The following is a 21495-nucleotide window of genomic DNA, read 5'->3' on the forward strand; positions in this document are numbered from 1 at the left end:
GGGTGCCTCCCGGAAGTGTTCTTTTAACGTCACTAGCTTGACGACATTGCGGGATCAATGAGAGTAAGGAACATCAAACTCATCAAGGTGAACAACCTTGGCTTCTTCATGCACAAAACCGTCAAAGTATGCCTTAAGCCTTCAGACATTCACTTTGAACGGTTCACCATTGTCATTTGAGATTTCAATTGCTCCATATGGAAACACCTTCTTGACGGTGAAAGGTCCACTCCATCTTGACTTAAGCTTACCCGGGAACAACTTTAACCGGGAATTGAATAGTAAGACCTTGTCACCTTCTTTGAATTCCCTTTTGTTGATATGCTTGTCATGCTAAGCCTTGGTCTTCTCTTTGTAGATCCGTGCATTCTCATATGCATCCAATCTTAATTCTTCCAAGGCATGGAGGTCAAGCAACCTCTTCTCACAGGCACTTTAAAGGTCGAAATTCAATGTTTTGATAGCCCAATGAGCACGATGCTCAAGTTCTACCGACAAATGGCATGATTTCCCATAAACAAGCTTGTAAGGTGTGGTGCCAATGGGAGTCTTGAATGCGGTGCGGTAAGCCCATAGAGCATCATCTAGCTTCGTAGACCTATCCACCGTCTTCTCTAGGATCATTTTTACCTCCCGGTTTGAAATCTCGGCTTGACCACTTCTTTGTGCGTGGTAAGCCAATGAGACCTTGTGCCTCACACTGTACTTCTCAAGGAGAGGTTGGAAGGACCGCTTTGCAAAATGCGAACCTCCACCACTAATAACAGCACATGGCACCCCGAACCTTGGGAAAATTAATCTTTTAAAAAGCTTGACCACCACTTTAGCATCATTAGTAGGAGATACAACTGCTTCTACCTAAAGGAATTATGTCTTCGATAAGTGCAATTACTAGATATATCAAGGATCACTAATTATGGAGATAATAAGTTCATTCTTTTGGGTTGTCATTGTCTATTGCTAGATTATGATAAATGATATTTGGGCTAGTCTAATAGTCCAAAGCCCTTTAGAATGGATCCTATGAGGTCACACAACAAGAGTATTGGGTTAAACAAGTTAGAGGCCCATTAATGAGCCTCATGAGATTATGACAAACCATAAAGAGTGTTGGGCTAGAGTAGGTTGATTAGGAATACGAGTTTGGGCTTAACATGGACTCTTATTTAGAGATGTGATCTATTAATAAGATCCATGACTTAGATTGACATAACAATTGACAAGTCAGTTAATTGTAATTCAAGCAACCAAGTCCCAAAAACCCTAATTCTCTTTCTCACTCACGTCCCTCTTTCTCTCCTCCCCTTGTCCGTACGGTCGGCCCTCAGTGGTGGTTCGTGTGGTGGCTCGTGGTGGTTCAAGTTTGGTTTGTTGCTCTCTCTTCTCCGTAGAAGGTCAATTGAAGAGTTCAATTGAAACTAACTAGCATTAGTGGAGGTTTAATCCGTGCTCGTGGACCAAGTAGAGGAATCACACTTGAGGTTCTTTGTCTCCCTTGTTCTTGCTCGATCATACGTGGAATCACGCTTCAAAGGTATATTAATGACTTATTCTTTATGTGTTGTGCATTGATCTTGGTTATTAGATGCTTATTAATATGATTCATGAAATTCTGCTTAAAGTATCTAAATCCCTACAGTGGTATCAGTTAGCCTATGCATGTACATATACTGAATATTAATTCTTTGATAGTCCACAATTTTAATTCAATTAGGAATGAGAATAATTTAATTATGGGTCAATTATTATTTTAAATGTGATTTAACATATAGAATTATTAAAAGTTGTTTAATTTGCTCAAAAATTAGCCTAAAAGATCCGATTTTTGGCCCTAATGTGTTCGAAAATTCGAACCCCCCAAACCCTAATTCGAATTTTTTCAAAACCCTAAACCCTAAAATTGTGATTTTGTGTTTTGGTTTTGATTTAATTCGATTGCTATGTGATTTATGATTTTAATCTATTTGATTTCATGTAAAATTATGAATTTTTCATGATCAAATTATTTAATTTAAGAGTTAAATTAAATTGGGGATTAATTTCATGAAGGATCCTAATTTCAAGATTGAATATGATTTAATTTTGAAATTAATTGGACCACATAAAATTAATTTAATTTTAACAAAAGAAATTGTTTTAATTTAAAATAATAAAAAAAGGTTTTGTCTGTGGCAACCGCGGCTGGGTGGCGCAGCCACGGTGGCTGCCACTATAGGTGGTCCGGAGTGAGGGGTGGGGCGGGGCTGCAGGTCGGAGAGTAGGGGCAGGAACAACAGCACCGTGCAACAGTTGCGCGGCACTGCTGCTGCTGCTGCTGTGCATCGTACACCAGCTGGTGTACCGCCACCGTTGCTGGCTTCGGCTGGCCACACCACGGTGGCTAGCGCACTATTTTCAAAAAAAAATATTTATTTTATTTTTGATAAAATCATATTTCAAAATTAAAATTAAAAAGGATAAGTTTTGATTTTGAAAAGATAATTATCAAAATTAAAGTTGTTAATTTTGTTAAGTTTGGATAATTATTGAGAAAAAGATTCTATATGGATAATAATTGATTAAATAATGTGATTATCCCATAATTATTTTAGGATAATAATTGATTTAAAATTATGTGATTAGCCAAACAATTAGGATAGAATCTCCTAAATTAGTTAGGATAATCATGGAAGATAAATATGATTTATCTTCCATAATTAAAATAAGATTTGATTCTATCTCATACCTAAGATATAATATATGATATTTTATGATTGGTAATGAATAATATATGATATTATCTAATTGCAGTAATTTAATTAAAATATGAGATATTTAGAGCTATGTTTCCTTAATTGTGAACATTTGATGTTGTAGTTTAGGAAAGCATGATGAGTGATTTATTATATGACATTTATAATATATATGATGTTATTTACTGCTATATATAGACTAGTATGGCCCATAGATTCTAAATATGATCTGCGCATCGTTTCGTATTTTTATAATCTAAATACAGTCTGCGTACCGTTAAGTATTTTTGTAATTTATTTTATTTAAGTATTAGGTAGAATAGAATAGTATTACAGGTTACAGTTGATCCAAGAAGCCAATGGAGTGAAGGCCCAAAGGATCTAGATGGATGAGATCCATGAAGGTTCAAGTGGGAGTTTTGCTTTATTAGTTTTTAGGATTGAGGGGCCATACTATGTCATGTTTTATTTATGCATTAGTAGATTATGCATGTTAGATATTGTTGATTTTTGTGATGATGTGTTAGAGTTCACTAAATAATCACAACATAATAAATCTAGATCCCGGTAATATTAAGGTTTCTTTTCCAATTAAAAAGCCAATAAACCTTGGATATTTACGATAGGTCATGCCAAAGCTGGGTGTCATTTTATATCTTGGGAGAGTTGGGTTAAATCAAGTTTTACAATTTTAATTGGTTATACTCAACAAGATTACCTAAAGAGTTTAGAACCTTGAAGCAAAGGGAAATAATTAAACATGTGATGATTAATTATTCAACCAAGAGTTACAAGAGTTGTAATCAGTAAAGAGTTTACTCACCTTGAAAATGTAATGGTTGATGGTAGGGCCAAAGTCCGGTCAATTATTGCACAAATAAAGGGTCTTGGAATCATTTAATTCAATTGGGATCAATTAACATTGAATAAAATGCTTTAAAGTTGCCTTTATTAATACACTAGAGGTGCTTTAAATTTTATTAAACATAATTATTGAACTTTACTTCATTTTAATTTGTAGATGAATAGCTTTAACGACAACACTTATTTGCCAACCAAACTGAAAACAAGGCTTAATCTCAAAAACTTCAGAGATTGGGAAAAAGGGCTAAGAAATGTTCTTAGGAGCCACAGTCTTGAGGCTCAACTCTACGTTCCCATTGAGAGCAGATTCACAGTTGGTTTCACTCCTGATAGGCATTCAAAAGATGTTTCGGATGCAGAGAAAATCAAGGAACTCATATTGGCATCTATTCCAACTTGTTGGAAAAGAAGTTTCAAGGACTATGAGTTAACCAATCTGTACAATTGTCTTCGTGCCATCTGCCGAGGTGGCATTGGGGCATTAGGAAGTGGAGGCATCAACGATGAGAATGTTAGAGAGATCGTTAACTCGATCCCTCCAATATACTACTCCTGGACTGACAGTGTAAGGTATGAGACTTACAATATTCATTGTAAGATAATGGCTAAGAAACTCATTCCTGGTCAGTCAGTTAGAGACCATGTGAAGGAACTGATTGATTCATTCAATCGGATGGATATCTTAGGGAGACCATTTGATGATGACTTTGCTCATGACACTATTATGTTCTCACTCCATGATGGATTTGATCTCGTCAAGCTTATTCATGATGATGAAGGCTCGACAGTGACACTAGTCAACCTTTTGATCAACCATACAGAGGAGTACTTGAAGAAGGAGGGAAGCCAATGTTTCTATTGCGGTAGGTGGTCTTGCCACACACTAGGGTGTCCCCATTACATACTAGTGAAAACGGAAGGTAAGGAGTTACCTAATGTTTTTGTTGTTGAAATCAATCTTACCTCTTCTAGCAATTGGGTATTCGATACCGGTTGTGGTGCTCACATTGTTAATAACATGCAAGGTTTAAGAGAGAGTAGGAAGTTAGCTAAAGGGGAAGTCACACTTCGAGTAGGAAATGGAGCAAAAGTTGCTGCACTTGTGTAGACACCCAAATGTGTCTCACCAAAACCAAATCCAGTGATGAATACCTTTCATGTCATTTGATTATCGAACGAAGTGAAAGTGTGAAAAGTCTAGTGATGTGGATGTTTTTATTAAAATATCTCTATTTCTGTTTTTGAAAATATTTCTTTTCTTACTCTGTTTATGAAAATAGCCAGTCCAATTTAGTTTGGTCCATGATGAGGGTCCAATAATAGTGTAGTTGGATTAGGCTCGAAAAGAGTTTTCCAACTATATATTATAAGCCCAATTCCGATGAACAATGAGGAAGTTATGGATTAAATTAAATTGGGCCCGAAATGATTTTTAAATGTGGCCCAATGATCTAGAAGAGGGCTTATTAATTATTATTCCTAAAGTTGTTAGGATTGATTTTAATCTTTTAGAATATTTAGAAGATTCTTTTAAATTCTAATGGAATTAGGATTAATAATTATATTTTAAAGAGTTTTATTTGGAATAAAATAAGTGTTTTATGATAAACCTGATTTTAATTTGATAAACATGGAATTTTCTGCTTAATCATATTAAGAAGAGGATTCCGTACAAAAGCGCGTTTTATCTTTTAATTAGCGCCAAACGACAAAGTCTGTCGGCTGGCGCTAACATCTGTCGCCTGGCGACAGATTCCAGTTTTATTCCGTATAGAACTTGAAGTATTTTCTATCGTTTTCGGACTGTTTTCTTATAAATAGGGGTCGTATCTCCTCCGTTTTCCATCATCAATAATCAACAATCATCACTTCTCTCTCTAAAAGCTAGAAGCTTTCTCTCCCTCCATTCTTTTTCTAACCTTCCCCTCTTACAAAATTCCACATACACAAGTCCTAGACACACCTAGCCAAGTTCGAAGTTGCCTTCGCCCTAGACGTGAAAGGTTGATAATTTCTGAGGGTTTGGTCCCAAATCTCTATTTCAATTATTTAACTTAATTGTTTGTTTATTATTTTCCTTGAAGTTACTAACGTGTGTATTTTGTTATTAGAAAGAGATACGAGGCATCGAAGTAAGTAATTTAATTACTTTATTGATCTTTTGATATATAAATCGTGCTTAGATTGTTTTATTAATTCCTAGTATCATGTTAGGATGTTTTATTGTTTCCTAGTATCATGTTAAGATGTTTTTATTGCTTCCTAGTATCATGTTTAGGGTTAACTAAAATTTCTAATATCATGTATTGTTTATTATGATGCTTCCTATTTCTTTCCTAATATCATGTTAGGGTTAATTGATCTTTAATGTTTAGTGACAAGCTAGGATTTGTTATTAATCTTGTTAGTATCATGCCTAAGATCTTACTTTGATGAGATTGAGATTATTATGATTGATGATTTGTTGTTGTCAATATTATTATGTTGCTTGATATTATTATGTTATTGTTTGTTCACGCCTTTTATGCATGTTTAAAGGGAATTTGTACTTGTAATCACACTTAATAAGATAATTAATAATCTTGTTTAGGCTAATATGATTATAATTCAAGTGATCGCCAATAATAGTTTTGTTTGTGCATTAATATTCAACCAACATAAATTAAACAGGTTTAGGGTAAACCTATTGATTGCATGTTAGTTAGAAAGCGCACATGAATACGAGAAGAATAAAGTAAAGGCCCATTTTTAGGGCAGGTTCTATCCCTTTTATGTTGGATTTGTATCTTCATCCCCGAACTTCCAGTCATAGTTCCGGACCTATTGGAGTTAGCGATCTCCTGGATCGTTAAGGGGTGTAACCTTCACCCTGTGAACGATTTACAAGTTCCTAAAACTTGTTGGCGGCTCTTTTACTCTAGCTTCCTTCCCTTTGGACGCCACCATGCTTAAGTGTATGATCACAGTGGGGCTCAAGTGTGGAATGCTTGAAATATTCCCTAAAACTTGCTATTGGAAACTATCATTTGAGACTTCCGTCTGGTCTTATTTTGGTGCTTAATAACTATTATTATGCCCCAACTATTACCAAGAACATTATTTCAGTTCCTGTTTTAGATACTGAAGGTTTTTCTTTTGAAATAAGAGACAAAATTTGTTTTATTTCCAAAGAAAATATGTTATATGCTAACGCAAAATTGATTAATGGCTTGTATGTCTTAGATTATATAACTCATGTTTACAACATAGATAAAAAAAAGCGCAAAACAGATGAATCAAACCAAACCTATTTATGGCATTGTAGGTTAGGTCATATAAACCAATCGCGCATCCAGAAATTACAAAAGGATGGACTCCTTAATTAATTTGATTATGAATCATTTGAGAACTTTGAGTCATGCTTGTTAGGTAAAATGATCAAGTCACCTTTTACTGGAAAGGGTGAAAGAGCTAGTGACCTTTTGGGCCTCATATATATACGGATGTCTGTGGACCAATGAGTTCAAAAGCTAGAGGTGGTTTTAACTACTTCATTACTTTTACTAATGATTTAAGTAGGTATGGATATATCTATTTAATGAAGCATAAATCGGAATCCTTTGAAAAGTTCAAGGAATTCCAGAATGAGGTACAAAACCAACTTGGGAAAACAATTAAAGCATTGCGATCCGATCATGGTGGTGAATATTTGACCCAAGAATTTGATGAACATCTGATTAATTATGGAATAATTTCACAGTTAACTCCTCCAGGAACGCCACAGTTGAATGGTATTTAAGAAAGAAGGAATCGAACTTTACTTGATATGGTTCGATCCATGATGAGCTTTACTGATTTACACATATCATTCTGGGGATATGCATTAGAAACAGCTGCGAACATACTAAACAGAAGCCCGTCCAAAGCAGTTGAGAAGACTCCATATGAGTTATGAACTGGCAAAGTTCCAAAGTTGTCTTATCTCAAGATTTGGGGATGTGAAGCCTATGTAAAACGTTTACGAGGCGATAAACTAAGCCCTAAATCAGACAAATGTTTCTTTGTGGGTTATCCCAAAGAGACAAAAGGGTATTACTTCTACAATCGCGAAGATAACAAAGTGTTAGTTGCTCGCGATGATGTCTTTCTAGAAAGAGAGTTTCTTTGTACAACGTCAAGTGGGAGTAAAGTGGTTCTCAAAGAAATTCGAGACGAGCAACAAATGGATATGGATAACACCACATCAGAGGCGAGGGTGCATGAGTCGACTAATACGACAAATCATGTGTCGGAGCAAGCTAATTCAACTAGCGACACTCCTATCGTCCCACTTGAATCTAATTCTTGCGAAAATCTTCAAAGAGTTGAAGAGAATATTTCTATTGTTGCTCCTACCCCACGTAGGTCTGTCAGAATCAGAAACAAACAGTTTGATGAGGTTCTGATAACTGAGGATTCTGAAATCTTCTTATTGGAGAATGAAGAACCCACAACCTACAAGCAAGCTTTGGCGAGCCCCAACTCAAATAAATGGCTTGAGGCCATGAAGTGCGAAATGGAATCAATGTCTGAAAATGTTGTGTGGACCCTTATAGACTTGCCTAATGGGGTAAAACCTATTGGATGCAAGTGGGTCTATAAGATTAAAACAGACAAGGATGGAAATGCCTACATCCACAAAGCAAGATTGGTTGCAAAAGGATACAGACAGATTCATGGTATTGACTATGATGAAACCTTTTCCCCGGTAGCTATGTTTAATTCCATTCGGATTCTTCTAGCGATTGCTGCATTTTTCAACTATGAAATCTGGCAGATGGATGTCAAACCCGCCTTCTTGAATAGGTTCTTGACGGAAGAAGTGTATATGACACAACCTGAGGGTTTTGAAGATCCAGAAAATCCTGGAAATGTATGCAAACCTCAAAAATCCATTTATGGATTGAAGCAAGCATCAAGGAGTTGGAATCTTCGTTTTGATGAGGCGATCAAACAGTTTGGTTTTCTCAAAAGCGAAGAGGAACCTTGTATATACAAGAAGTCCAGTGGGAGCAGCGTGGTTTTGTTAGTCTTGTATGTAGATGATATACTACTCATAGGGAATGACATACCAATGCTTGAATCAGTCAAGGAATGGTTGAAGAGTTGTTTCTCTATGAAGGACTTGGGTGACGCCGAGTACATTTTGGGAATCAAAATCCATCGAGACAGGTCTCGAAGGATGATTGGACTGAGTCAAGAGACTTATATTGATAAGGTTCTTGATAGATTCGAGATGAAAAACTCCAAGAGGATTTCTCCCCATGTCCCATGACATTACGCTCAGTAAATCTCAGTGTTCGGTTACGCTAGACGAGATGAGACGTATGGATATCGTACCTTATGCTTCGGCAGTAGGGTCGATAATGTATGCCATGATTTGTACAAGGCCGGATGTTGCATATGCTTGAAGCATGTGTAGCAGATTTCAGGCAAATTCAGGAGAAGCACACTGAACAGCTGCCAAGAACATCCTTAAGTACTTAAGAAGGACTAAAGGAATGTTTCTAGTATATGGCGGCGAAGATGAGTTGGTTGTCAAAGGCTATACGGATGCGAGTTTTCAAACAGACAGAGATGATTTCAAATCCCAATCTGGATACATTTTCTGTCTGAATGGAGGAGCAGTGAGCTGGAAAAGTTTGAAGCAAAGCACTATCGTAGACTCTACAACAAAATCAGAGTATTTGGCTACAGTTGAAGCAGCAAAGGAGGCTGTTTGGATAAAGAAATTCCTAACTGAGTTGGACATTATACCAAGTGCTCAGAAAGGAATTGAGTTGCATTGTGACAACAATGGCACCATTGCTCAATCAAAGGAGCCAAGGTCACACTTCAAATCCAAACATGTTGAGAGGAAATATCACCTCATTCGAGAGATTGTTGGCAGAGGAGATGTCAAGATGTGCAAAGTTCATACGGATGATTATATCACTGATCCTCTTACTAAACCCCTTCCATTGCCTAAGCATGAGAAACATGCTAGTGCAACTGGATTGATGCTAATGATATAATTTAAGTTGTATTAGTTTTTGAGAAAAACTTATTACATATGTAATACATTCATTTGCAGAATTATGTTTAATTAGAAATTCATTATTTCTCTTATTTAATTATGGTTTTGATATTAAATAAAATGTCCAAAATAATTATGGATTGATAGGCTCATCAGGTTGATGACTTGGTGAATGAAACCCCACAGGTGAACAAAATCCATGTATTATTTAAGTTCCTAGTTCGAAATCATTAAAGTGGACATAAATGATTTCAAATGAAGGACTATCATGTAAGATTGATTGGATAACGCAGTTTCATAGGCTATAGGAGCGTAGTGAAGCTCGGTCAATCACATGGATATGAATGTATGATGCATGATCGAACTATAGACCTACTTTGAAGTTCAAGTATAGAGCTTCCGAATATATTAGTGGATTCCTTTGACATGAGTGGAACACTGATTCTATTCAATAATTGATTTGACTGTAGTACATTCAAACGTCTTCCTGTAACTGGAGATTATAAAGGATGTTTCCTAGTTAATTCAAGAGTTGAGTGGGAGCTTTGGTTGCCACAAGATTGGATTGAGTCTACCTATTTAATTAGGAATGTGTCTTGGCCCCTTGAAGAGGGAGAATTCAAAAAATGTATGGCCGTGCTCAAATGGATTACATAGTAATCATTTGTCTTGTAATTCTAACTCATATTTCAAGAAAAGATTTGTAGATTAATATGATCATGACATGAGATGCAATCATATTATCAAATCGACACACATAGACTTAAAGAATTTGAATATTGCGCACTTGTCTCAGACAAGCGGGAGATTGAAGGAATTAGGTCTTCAATAAGTGCAATTACTAGATATATCAAGGATCACTAATTATGAAGATAATAAGTTCGTTTTTTTTGGGTCGTCATTGTCTATTGCTAGATTATGATAAATGATCTTTGGGCTAGTCAAATAGTCCAAAGCCCTTTAGAATGGATCCTATGAGGTCACACAACAAGAGTATTGGGTTAAACAAGTTAGAGGCCCATTAATGGGCCTCATGAGATTATGACAAACCATAAAGAGTGTTGGGCTAGAGTAGGTTGATTAGGAATACGAGTTTGGGCTTAACATGGACTCTTATTTAGAGATGTGATCTATAAATAAGATCCATGACTTAGATTGACATAACAATTGACAAGTCAATTAATTATAATTCAAGCAACCAAGTCCCAAAAACCCTAATTCTCTCTCTCACTCACGGCCCTCTCTCTCTCTCCTCCCCTTGTCCATACGGCCGGCCCTCCGTGGTGGTTCGTGTGGTGGCTCGTGGTGGTTCGTGGTTGGTTTGTTGCTCTCTCTTCTCCGTAGAAGGTCAATTGAAGGGTTCAATTGCAACTAACTAGCATTAGTAGAGGTTTAATCCGTGCTCATGGACCAAGTAGAGGAATCACACTTGAGGTTCTTTGTCTCCCTTTTCTTGCTCGATCATACGTGGAATCACACTTCAAAGGTATAATTACTTATTCTTTATGTGTTGTGAATTGATCTTTGTTATTAGATGCTTATTAATATGATTCATGAAATTCTGCTTAAAGTATCTAAATCCCTACACTACCCACTTTGACACATAATCGATGGCCAAAAGAATGAATTTATTCCCAAAAGAGGTCGGGAAAGGCCCCATAAAATCTATGCCCCATACATCGAAAATCTCCAACTCAAGAATGTTGTTCAAGGGCATTTCACTTCTTTTTGAAATATTGCAAGTTTTTTGACACCGGTCATAAGCTTTCACCACACCCCACACATCCTTGAACATTATAGGCGAAAAGAAACCACATTGTAAGATTTTCGCTAAGGTCTTGTTAGAACTCATATGCCCTCCACAAGGTGAGGAGTGACACATTGTAATAACATCTTCAATTTCATCATCCGGGACACACCTTCTAAAAAGGCCATCAACACCTTGTTTGAAGAGCAAGGGGTCGTCCTAAAATTATTGGCGAACATCGTGAAGAAACTTCCTTTTTTGTTGATAGGAGAGGTCGAGAGGAAGAATAGAGCAAGACAAATAGTTTTGTAAGAGCAAGACCCACCGTATCAATCTTGGCTTTGGTTCCTTCTTGGACAAGAGGTACTTCAAGGCCGAATGGTCGGTGAAGACTATGACTTTAGATCCCAACAAGTAGGACCTAAACTTCTCAATTGCATTAACAATGGCTAAGAACTCCTTTTCCGTGGTTGTGTAATTTCTTTGTGCTTCATCCAATGTTTTGCTAGTGTAGTAGATAGCATGGAGCTTCTTGTCCTTCCTTTGTTCAAGAACGGACCCAACGGAAAAATTCAAAGCATCACACATAAGCTCGAAAGGAAGCTCCCAATTAGGGGGTTAAATAATAGGAGCCGAAATCAAGGCCTCCTTCAACCTATCAAATGCTAGCAAACAATCATTAGTAAACACAAAAGGGGTATCCTTTACCAACAATTGAGTGAGCGGCTTTGCAATTTTTGAAAAATCCTTTATGAACCGGCGGTAAAAACCTGCATGTCCAAGAAAGATCCTTATCCCCTTTACATTTGTAGGGGGTGGGAGGCGCTCAATCACCTCAATCTTGGCACGATCTACCTCAATGCCCCTACTAGAAATCACATGACCAATAACAATGCCCTCCTCTACCAAAATTTGATAGGCCGTCGTCAAGCCTACCAAAGATAAAGTCATATCTTGGTCTCACTAGCTAATAGCAAGGGTAAGAAAGGGTCGAACCCAAGAGAGGCGTTGATTAACCACCGAGATACTATCGTTTAAATAAGCCAAATGAAGTCGAAATTAGGTTGGTTAAAGTAACTTCTACTAGTTCAATCAACTAACACTAAGAGGAGATTAACAATAATTAGAGGATTCTAGGGCTCGGGTTATACCACTGAACTTCATCACAAATCGCAATTAGCATGTAACAATCAAGGTAAATTAAGGGGATAATATAGGGGAAGTCATCTAAAGCACCCAACTACTCTCTCAAGCTAGAGGGATTACTTGAATCATGAATACAACCTACTCTCGTAGTCACAAAGCATAAAACAAGTATTAAAGTATAATCACGATGACAAAAACATTCCCTTGACTAGAAATTCCTATTCTCATGGCATTTCAAGTCAATTAAGCATAAGGGAGCTAACTCAAGTTCATCTCTCAATCCTTCGTTAAGAAAGCTTGGATAATAGTTCTAGCAATGGCCATTTACAAGAACTAAACAATTAAACCACTTAAGCTCAACTAATTAACACCCAACAATTACCAAATTAGCACATGCAACAAGGAATTAGTGACTACATTGAGGGTTTTACCAAAACCCTAGAAAATTAGACTACTCACAATCCATGGAAGATAAAGCAAATAAAGATTTCAAACAATTCATGAATAAGTTTTAAACTAAGAATTAAACTAATTAACAACTTAAGTATGCAAGAATTAAGAAAACAATAAGCAATTCAAGTAGAGAAAATAGAACAGAAGAGTGAGAAATAATTACTAGAAGCTTCAAACTTGAATAACAATGGTGGAACTTGTCTTCTACAATGATTGAGATTGAAATTTCCAAGCTAATAATTAAGATCTAACTAATGATTTGAGATTTTTTGTGTTTCTAAGATTACAAACTAAGAGAAAAGCTCTAAAAACTTGGATGTCGTACAAATGAGCTCAAGGGGTTATTTATAAGACCCCCAAATAAAAAAGACAGAGAAAACAAGAGTCGGGCACGCCTGTAGGACTGCACCGGCGTGCCAAGCTTGGCACGGACGTGCATCCTAAGCTGCACGGACGTGCCACCTTATGCACGGTCATGCAGAGCAAGAGGATTAGAATCAGTTTGTTCCTGTTTTGGCCTAGGAATCCTGCACGGACATGCAGGCCTTGAACTGCAAAATTAGTTTTGAAACTGATTTGGGTTGGGCAAGCTGCATGGACGTGCAGGCTTCGGCACGAACGTGCTAAGTATCCTGCACGGGCGTGCCTAACTCTGCACAGGCGTGAAAGCTCTGAATGCTGCAAGCAGAAGCATCTAATTATCTTGAAACACTCCTGCACCGACGTGCAAGGTATGGCACGACCATGCAGGGTCTTTTAGGCCCTTTTCTTCACCTTTTTCTTCGATTTTGCTCGTTTGTCTTGGCTTCTATCCTTGGTTTAATTTCCATATGCTTCAAATGATCGTCATTGGACTTAAAAACTCAAGAAAAATAATAACAATCCGTGAAGCATAGGATACACAAAATTTGCATAATAATAGAGTAAAAGTGAACCAAAACATCATTTTATCAAGTAAACAAGGTTCAAAATCACCCTAAAATCATATTGAATAACAAGTTATCAATATCCGACTTTTTCGGACCGGATATCCATAATTCTCGGATCGGATGCGGATCGGATTATCAGATTTTTGGATTTTCAGATAGTTGCTCAGCCCTAGGTTTGACACATGTCACCTCCTGATGATGTTTTTATCCCTCGCTCCAAAACCACCTTTTTCCTTTTCTATTCTTCAAATTTTCTTCAAATATATTTGCCTTATTAGTATAATACAACCTTCCTATCTTACCACCATATTTTTTTTAAACACTAAAAAAGATTCACGCCATTTATATTATAACAAATATCTAAAATTGTCACCAAAATATTATTCATTAATATATTTTTCCAAATTAAATCTTCAAACGCATTCCGATCAATGATTTATATACCAAAAAAGAAACCAGGGTTGACACATATTGTTTCATGGTTAAAAATTTTCCTTCCATTTTTCCTTTTTTTTTTTTTTTTGCAAAATTTCAAGAAAACAATTTAGAATATATATTATATTCTTTCTATTTTGACAATCATATATTTTTTCCCATATACACTCAATTGAAATATTTTAGCATATCTTTCAAATATTTTATATTTTGTATTTAGAAAAAGAACAAAGATTAAGTAAATATTAAATTAACACTTTTATCTTAAATTATTCTCATAATATTATTAATTTTTTTTCGCCTTTGTTTCAACTTTACTATACTTGCATTTAAGTATATATATTTCAATTTCAATTAAAAAGTAAAGAAATTTCATTTTGGTAACATATATACGTAAGTAAATCTTATATTTTTTTACACTTAAATAGTATTGATAACAGCATGGGTATTAAGTTAAATTATTTTTTAATATGAAATCCCATAGACCTTATTTATTACTTCAATAATCTTGACATTGTATAAATATAATTTATAATGGTGTATGTTGAATTAGTAAAAATATAATGTACTCCGTAAAATTTAGTTAAAATCGTGTATGGCATGAGACTTAGGGCCTGTTCATATTTACTGAACTAAGTTGAATTGATTGGAGTTGAACTGAACTGAACTGATTAGAGCTGAACTGAACTGAAGTGATTGGAGCTGAACTGAAGTGAGCTGAAATGAATATATTATGAGAGAGGGAAATTAGGAGCTGAACTGAACTGAACTAATTGGAGCTGAACTGAACTGATTGGAGCTGAACTGAACTGAACTGAAATTAAGTAAATGTGAACAGGCCCTTAATCTAGTTTTTCATAATATTGCGACCATTGCTTTTTTGGGACTAATTTAAATACCATGACTACTTTTGGATTCAATTAAATAAAAGCGAAAAATAAATGACGGACTAAAAATCAAGAAGATATGATGTGGTGACGCGGAAAACTCCAATGAATATATGAGTCCGCAATCCACTAAAATACAGGCATAGAGCCGATAATTATAAGTACAATACGTGTTTGACTTAATATAAAAAAGAATCGTTAGGTATCTATAACCCTTATAAAAATGGGAACTTAGTAACAGTAACTTCTGGTGTTATTACACTAACACCCCCGAATATAATGAAATTCCGAAATTGCCCTTTGAATCCTCACCGACTTTCCTACTCCCTTTGCTCTGTTTCTTCTCATCTCAGAAAAAAGGCTGAGAGTATTCAGGGGAACAAGGAGAGAGAAACCTAGAGAGAGAAAATATGTTTTCCTTCAACAGTAATGGCGATGAGCTCAAAACCACCGATCATCAATCCCTTCGATGATGGTTATGGGGCTTCGATTCTTCTCAGTGTTTCAATTTTTCCGGTTTCGGCGACGCGGTTGCTAAGGTTCCTTTCTCTTTCTTGTTCTAGGTTGAGGAAGATGATTTCCTGATCTCCAGGTATAATTATCTCTCTTCTCTCTCTCTTGTTCTAATTGATCCAATTTCATCTCTTCTTTTCAATTAGATTTTACCTTTTATGGAGTATATGAATCTTGACTTTTTTTTTTGTTTGTTTATTTCTCCTTTTTTTCCGTTTTTTTTTTTTTTTTGCTTTTTTTCTTGTCCTCCTGTTTCTCTATTTTTGCTCTAAAATAGGCGGAAGGAGAAGATGGAGCAAGGTTTGATGGACTCGAGTTTGAGGTGAATGTACTCAGGTATTATGGGATGTTCGGTCTTTTTTTCAATTTATTTAATTTCTAGAAAAATTTTCTGATATTGTTGATGTTTGTTTGTGTTTTGTGGAATTGATGGAATTTTACTTTGATTGATTGAGAAATTTGAATTGTAAACTTCGAATTGTTTTTGGTAAATTGGAAAGTGAATTGGTGAGAGTTTTGAGTGGTTATATTACACATTGATGAAGTGTTTTGTTGTTAGTTACCCTTTATAATGGTTATCACTTATCAACAAGTAAACTTTTTTATTTTCCCTCTATAATCAATAAACGCCCAATGCAAGAAGTCAAGAGTTGGTTCACACTGAATTTCCGCCATTAATGCAACAGGGAGATCAACCAATACATTTTAAGAGACATAAAATATCCTTTCCTTTCTACTCGTAATTTCTTTTGCCTCTTTGTATCATCTTTGTCTTTCAAGTATCAAAATTGAAGCTTATGTAATTAAAAAAAAATTAAAAAAAAAAGTACCTAAATTGGAGCTTATGCAAAGACTGTTGGGTATCGAAGCACATAAAAGATTAAAAGCACGTTTGCAAGGTAATACTTTTGAGCACCCAAACTTTAAAGGTTAAAATTTGAAAGCCCACTGTCCTCGTTCTACACACATGATTTAGTTACCTCAATTTAATCTTTCTCTAATTGCATTCATAAAATTAAAGGACTACAATTCACTTTAATGGATACTCCACGAGAAGTATTGACGAGTGATTTCGTGTCTATGTTCCCAGCTTGCTTTAATTTATGTGTGTATGTTTTCTGTATTTTCAATTCCCTAAAGGTTTTAAATTTACAGTCAAGTAGAGCAAATTTCCCCCCATTTTCTGAACTTAACACCCCCCCCTTTTTTTTTCTTTTTAATCAGTGTGATTATCCAATCTTTTGTGTACTTCTGTATTAAGTCCAAAGTATTATTTTCTAATTTCTTAGAAAGACCTAACAAAGACATGGACATACTTTCCTTGTCTCTAGAAGTTCTTCCAGTTTTGACTTCTGTTTGTGTGCAATCACTGTCCAAGTAAGAAGAACCGTTAGAGACAAAAGGAGTATATCTTATTGGGACTATTATGGGTTGATGAGTGAACTTGTAATTTTTCATGTCAATTGTATCCTATTTAGTTTCTTCTTGAAATCATTGTGGTCCTGAGTGGTAAAAAAAATTAGCAGCAAACATGTTAGAGAATATGTTTCATTTCCAAATATGCTTTTTACATCTTGTCCAATGTCTAGCAATTGGTTCTGCACGGTAACTGCCATGTATTTTATTCAGCACTAATAAAGAGATCAAGATTGATAATGCTAGGCCTAATTGACACCTATTGCATCTGTAAATATATTGTTTAAGCTGTAAACAAGTTCAATTTGCTTGTGCTCTGCTTAAGATCGTAATGGCCAGATTCGTTAATGTTAAATGTATGATCATTAGGAACAGGTACGGTCTTGTGCTATTTTGATCTTGAAGGGGGCTCTTTTTAAAATTATTTGTTTTTTTATGCAGTTGCCAATATTTTGTTTCTGGATTTTCCTGCTGGAGTTGGCTTTTCATATTCCAACACTACATCTGATTTGCTATCTCATGGAGACAAAAAAACAGGTATTACTCTGCTTTTAACATATATGACGTGGACTTTTATATTCTTTAAAAAAATAGAATCATTTATGGTTGTAGACTGTTCTTTGTATGGATCTCAGCTCAGGACTCCTTGAAGTTTCTGCTGGAGTGGTTCAAACGGTTCCCACACTATAAGAGGAGATAATTTTACATTTCAGGAGAAAGTTATGGAGGTATTCCTTATATTTGGGTTTATTTGCACCGTTATTGTTGAATTCAGTTTGGAATTTTGTTTATTATTATGTGTTCTTATGTTAAATCAACTGAAGCAACTTCTGATCTTCTCTCTCCATTGAAGCAGCTTGACAGGTAATTTGTTGATTCTTCGATGCCGTTATCTCTGATCTCCAGGTATTATTTTCTCTCCTTTCACTTTTGAGTTCTAATTTTAATTAGTATTATTAATTTGGTTGGGGGGGTTGATTAAGATCTAAGTTTAGTGTGATTATGACTAATTTTATAGTTGTAATAGGGTTGAGTTAGTGATGCTTGTGTTATTTTAGATTTCTTTCTTACATTCAATAGTATTGATAATTTGTTTTAAATTTGGTTGAAAATTTGCTATTTATTTTATTACCTTTTGTTCTTCTGAGGTTGGTTTACTGTTCTAGAAAATAGGAATATACGTGTCAATGAATAAGTGAAATGTTAAAGTTTGAATCTATTTGATTGTTGTGTTTGTAGGATTTTGTATAGGTTGTATGCAAATGCCTTTTATATTTTTTAATGCACAGTTGCTCAAATCTATCAGCCCAGCCCAACTGAGTTGTAGTTCTCAGTCTCTCGCTTGCTCGCCTGCTTCGTTAAGTTCCAGGAGAAAAAGAGGAGGAGATCGAGAAGATCAAAGATAATCTCAGAGAAGCTTGAACTCTGTGAGTGACTTCTTGCTTTTATGCGAAATAGAAATGTTACCAGAAACCTAATTCTAATAATTGTGATCCCTGCCTAGACGATTGTTTGGCTAATCAATGAATTTGAGATCTAATGTATTGATCATTCTTTATATTGAGTTGTGATTGTTGGTTTAATGTTAATTTGTTTTCTATTGTGCACCCCTTAACACTGATAAGAGCCCTTTTCAGAGAACATTTGTGATTCAGGTACCTTTTTAATGCCTAGATAGCTTTTTTGTTTTTGCCTATGTGCTTTGCTTTAGAAGGCTTCTTTTAAGTAATGCTCAAGCGGCTAAGCTTATGAAAATATGCAAGAAGCAAGGAGCTGTCTACTTGGGGGGGACTTTTCCTTTTAAGCTTATTCTAGGCATTGATGGTTGAAAATGAATTCAAATTTGTCATCCCCACTTTGTTAATTATCATTTGTGGCTATGTGTTACATAGTATGTTTATATACCCTTGTTTTACGATTTACGAACCTCCTTTATCATATTTACTTACTATTTATTTTCTATTGCAAAGAAAAGATGGAATAGGATAACAAGGTATAGTGCTGAGAGGACCATCCCAAATTTTCATTGGCTATGCCTATAGCAAAAAAAATAAATAAATAAATAGATTTTAACGATTGCGATGTGTTTTTGATTAAGAAATCTACTAATCCTAGAGTAAAAAGGAAAATATTTTATTTAATATATTTGTGTAACTATCTTTTAGAATAGGGACTATTCTCATTTCAGTTTCCTAAAATTTTCTTGATTTGTCTGCTATATGCATGCCTTGAGAGGCTGAGATTCATACCCTATGACTGACTAACATAGATTTCGGGCAACTGTTCTTTCAAATTTCTAATATAGACACAAATGGATATTTCATATGATTGGGTTATGATTGCACGTGAAGCGATGTGCAGAGATGTCAAGATAGATAAGCAAAATGAGGTTTGATGTAATGTTACTTCATTCCTAGATAAGTCACACAATCACACTTGGTTTGGAGATTAAGGACATTTTGTTTATTATGAATTAAATTTTTAGAAATGGGTGTAGACTATAGAAACAAACAAAAGGGATAAAGCACATAGAAGGCTAATTATATAGGGGGGAGAAGAGGAGAAAATAGAAGTGTGATTGTGTGAAGATTATATTGGGGTTTACATATTAAATCAAATATTACAAGTATCCTTATCAAGCTTAAAGAAAGAATTTATAGACTTGCATATTTCAGAACATTTAGACTAATATGAATGCTATAATAATTAACTTTGTTTTTTCCTTCATTGTTTCATGAAGATGGTTGGGCTTTATAGTTACTTTGATGCATGTCCTTAACAATAAAATTAAAGCTATAGAAAAATGAAGTTAATTACTTTTATCTATATTCACGTTGAGATAATTTTAAGTATAGTCATGCGTAGGAAATCTTTGGAGTGCCAAGATGCTTCTCTGGTTCTTTATAAATTCCCATCCCCCCTCCTTTTTTTTCCAATTCTAGAATATTGCTATTAGTGGGTTTTATGAATTGGTTTTGGGTTTGTTTCTTAAGATATACTGCTTTGGTAAAACCTCTCATCTTGTTATGCTTTGCTTTATACAGTACATTTATATTTAGATTAGAGAAATTGGCAGCACATTATTCTTTTTAGCAAAGCATGATAGATAATGAACTTGGTTATTGCTTGTATATGTTATGCCTTTTTGGTTAGTTATTGGCATGCATTTTCTTATGGCTTCTCGCACAGGCTCTCATGGGAAGACCCACAATTTTCTGTAGAATGCTTATTGTGTGATTTCTTATAGTATGCTACAGTTGTCTTTTGGAACATTTAGATGTCGGGATATGCTCTACTTATTATTTGTCTTGCAGCTGGTTGTATTAATGTGATTAATATTTTAATCGAAAAATGTATCTATAGTAGTTAACATTAGTATTATCCAAAGAAGAAATTAATATTGGAGGTAGTATAGGATATCGATAAAGAAAGTTCAACAATACAAATTTTTAATTAGAATGCGTGTGTGTGTGTGTGTGTGTTTTTTTTTTTTTTTTTAAAAAAATTTATTTATTTTTATGTGAATCCACTTGCAGCTCCACCACTTGGCCCTGGTATCCATTCTATGGTGGATGGGGTTGGTCACTGTTTTCATTTTGTACCTCAGGCCCAAGTGTAGCAGTTGGCATTGGTGGTGGATTTGACCTCCTTGTCTTGGTCATGGTTATTGGAGCGGTTTCAGCTGTTGTTTGGAGGTTACTTAGACCCAGCTGTTGTTTGTAGATGATTATTAGAGCAGAAGATAGACAACCAAAGGACTCTATGAAGTTAATGTATTTGTGTCTGACTGATGTTTTGCTACTCAAATAGGCAAATTACATTGTATGTAGGTGTAATTATTCCTGAAATCCGATTATATCCAAAGATGATAAAATACGAGTATTGTTTTAATTCCAATGTTTTGACTTTTATTGCTTTGAGATGAGCTCCTAAAAGAGGATTATAGGCATACAAATCCATACCTTTCGCAAGGCATTTCCAATGCACTCATATATTCTTATTTTCGTTTTTCCCTTGTATACATACGAGTATTTTCCATGCAACTTATCTTATTTGTAAAAATGCTTACCTACTTATAACACAACTATTCCTATTATAAATAATGATATAAAAAAAATAAAAGTTATATAAATAAGGTTTTGAGAGTCAATTTGGACCCTTGAGAGTTTAGTTTGTAGTCAAAATTGGCATACAATTAACAAAAAACTTCAGCTTGCATAATAAAAATACCTCATGTGTTGAATTGTTCTACCCATAAAATAAAAGTTAGAGAGGAGGATGGGAGTAAGAAGGTAGTGGTGATAAGGATAAGTTTAAATTTTAAGTCTGCTTTTTGGAA

At 35.1% G+C, this 21495-nt stretch overlaps 1 protein-coding gene and 1 long non-coding RNA gene across 2 annotated transcripts; one reads left to right on the forward strand and one right to left on the reverse strand.

The window, feature by feature from the left end:
• Window positions 1-435: 435 nt before the first annotated feature.
• On the reverse strand, window positions 436-11965 carry LOC145575254 (uncharacterized). Its single transcript, XM_081633145.1, has 3 exons — window positions 11703-11965; window positions 11309-11549; window positions 436-858 (listed from the first exon to the last, which is right to left on the reverse strand). Exons 1-3 carry the CDS (start codon window positions 11963-11965, stop codon window positions 436-438), a joined length of 927 nt encoding a protein of 308 aa, XP_081489271.1.
• Window positions 11966-18528: 6563 nt separating this feature from the next.
• LOC145574617 (uncharacterized) lies at window positions 18529-20981 on the forward strand. Its single transcript, XR_014098107.1, has 2 exons — window positions 18529-18583; window positions 20693-20981. It is a non-coding gene; the product is annotated as an uncharacterized LOC145574617 (long non-coding RNA).
• The last annotated feature ends 514 nt before the right edge of the window (window positions 20982-21495 follow it).

Source organism: Chenopodium album, chromosome 13 (assembly GCF_948465745.1).
Source record: "Chenopodium album chromosome 13, dcCheAlbu1.1, whole genome shotgun sequence".
In the NCBI taxonomy this organism is placed as follows: Eukaryota; Viridiplantae; Streptophyta; class Magnoliopsida; order Caryophyllales; family Amaranthaceae; genus Chenopodium; species Chenopodium album.

Bases quoted from the DNA above. Each gene is read 5' to 3' on its own strand.
- LOC145575254 (XM_081633145.1), bottom strand. From the start codon at position 11,965: ATGTGTGATGCTTTGAATTTTTCCGTTGGGTCCGTTCTTGAACAAAGG. The intron at 11,550-11,702 runs GTGGGTCTTGCT...CCTTTTTAGAAG, and splicing joins CCAAAGCCAAGATTGATACG to GTGTGTCCCGGATGATGAAA. The intron at 859-11,308 runs GTATGGGGCATA...TAATTCCTTTAG, and splicing joins TTGAGTTGGAGATTTTCGAT to GTAGAAGCAGTTGTATCTCC.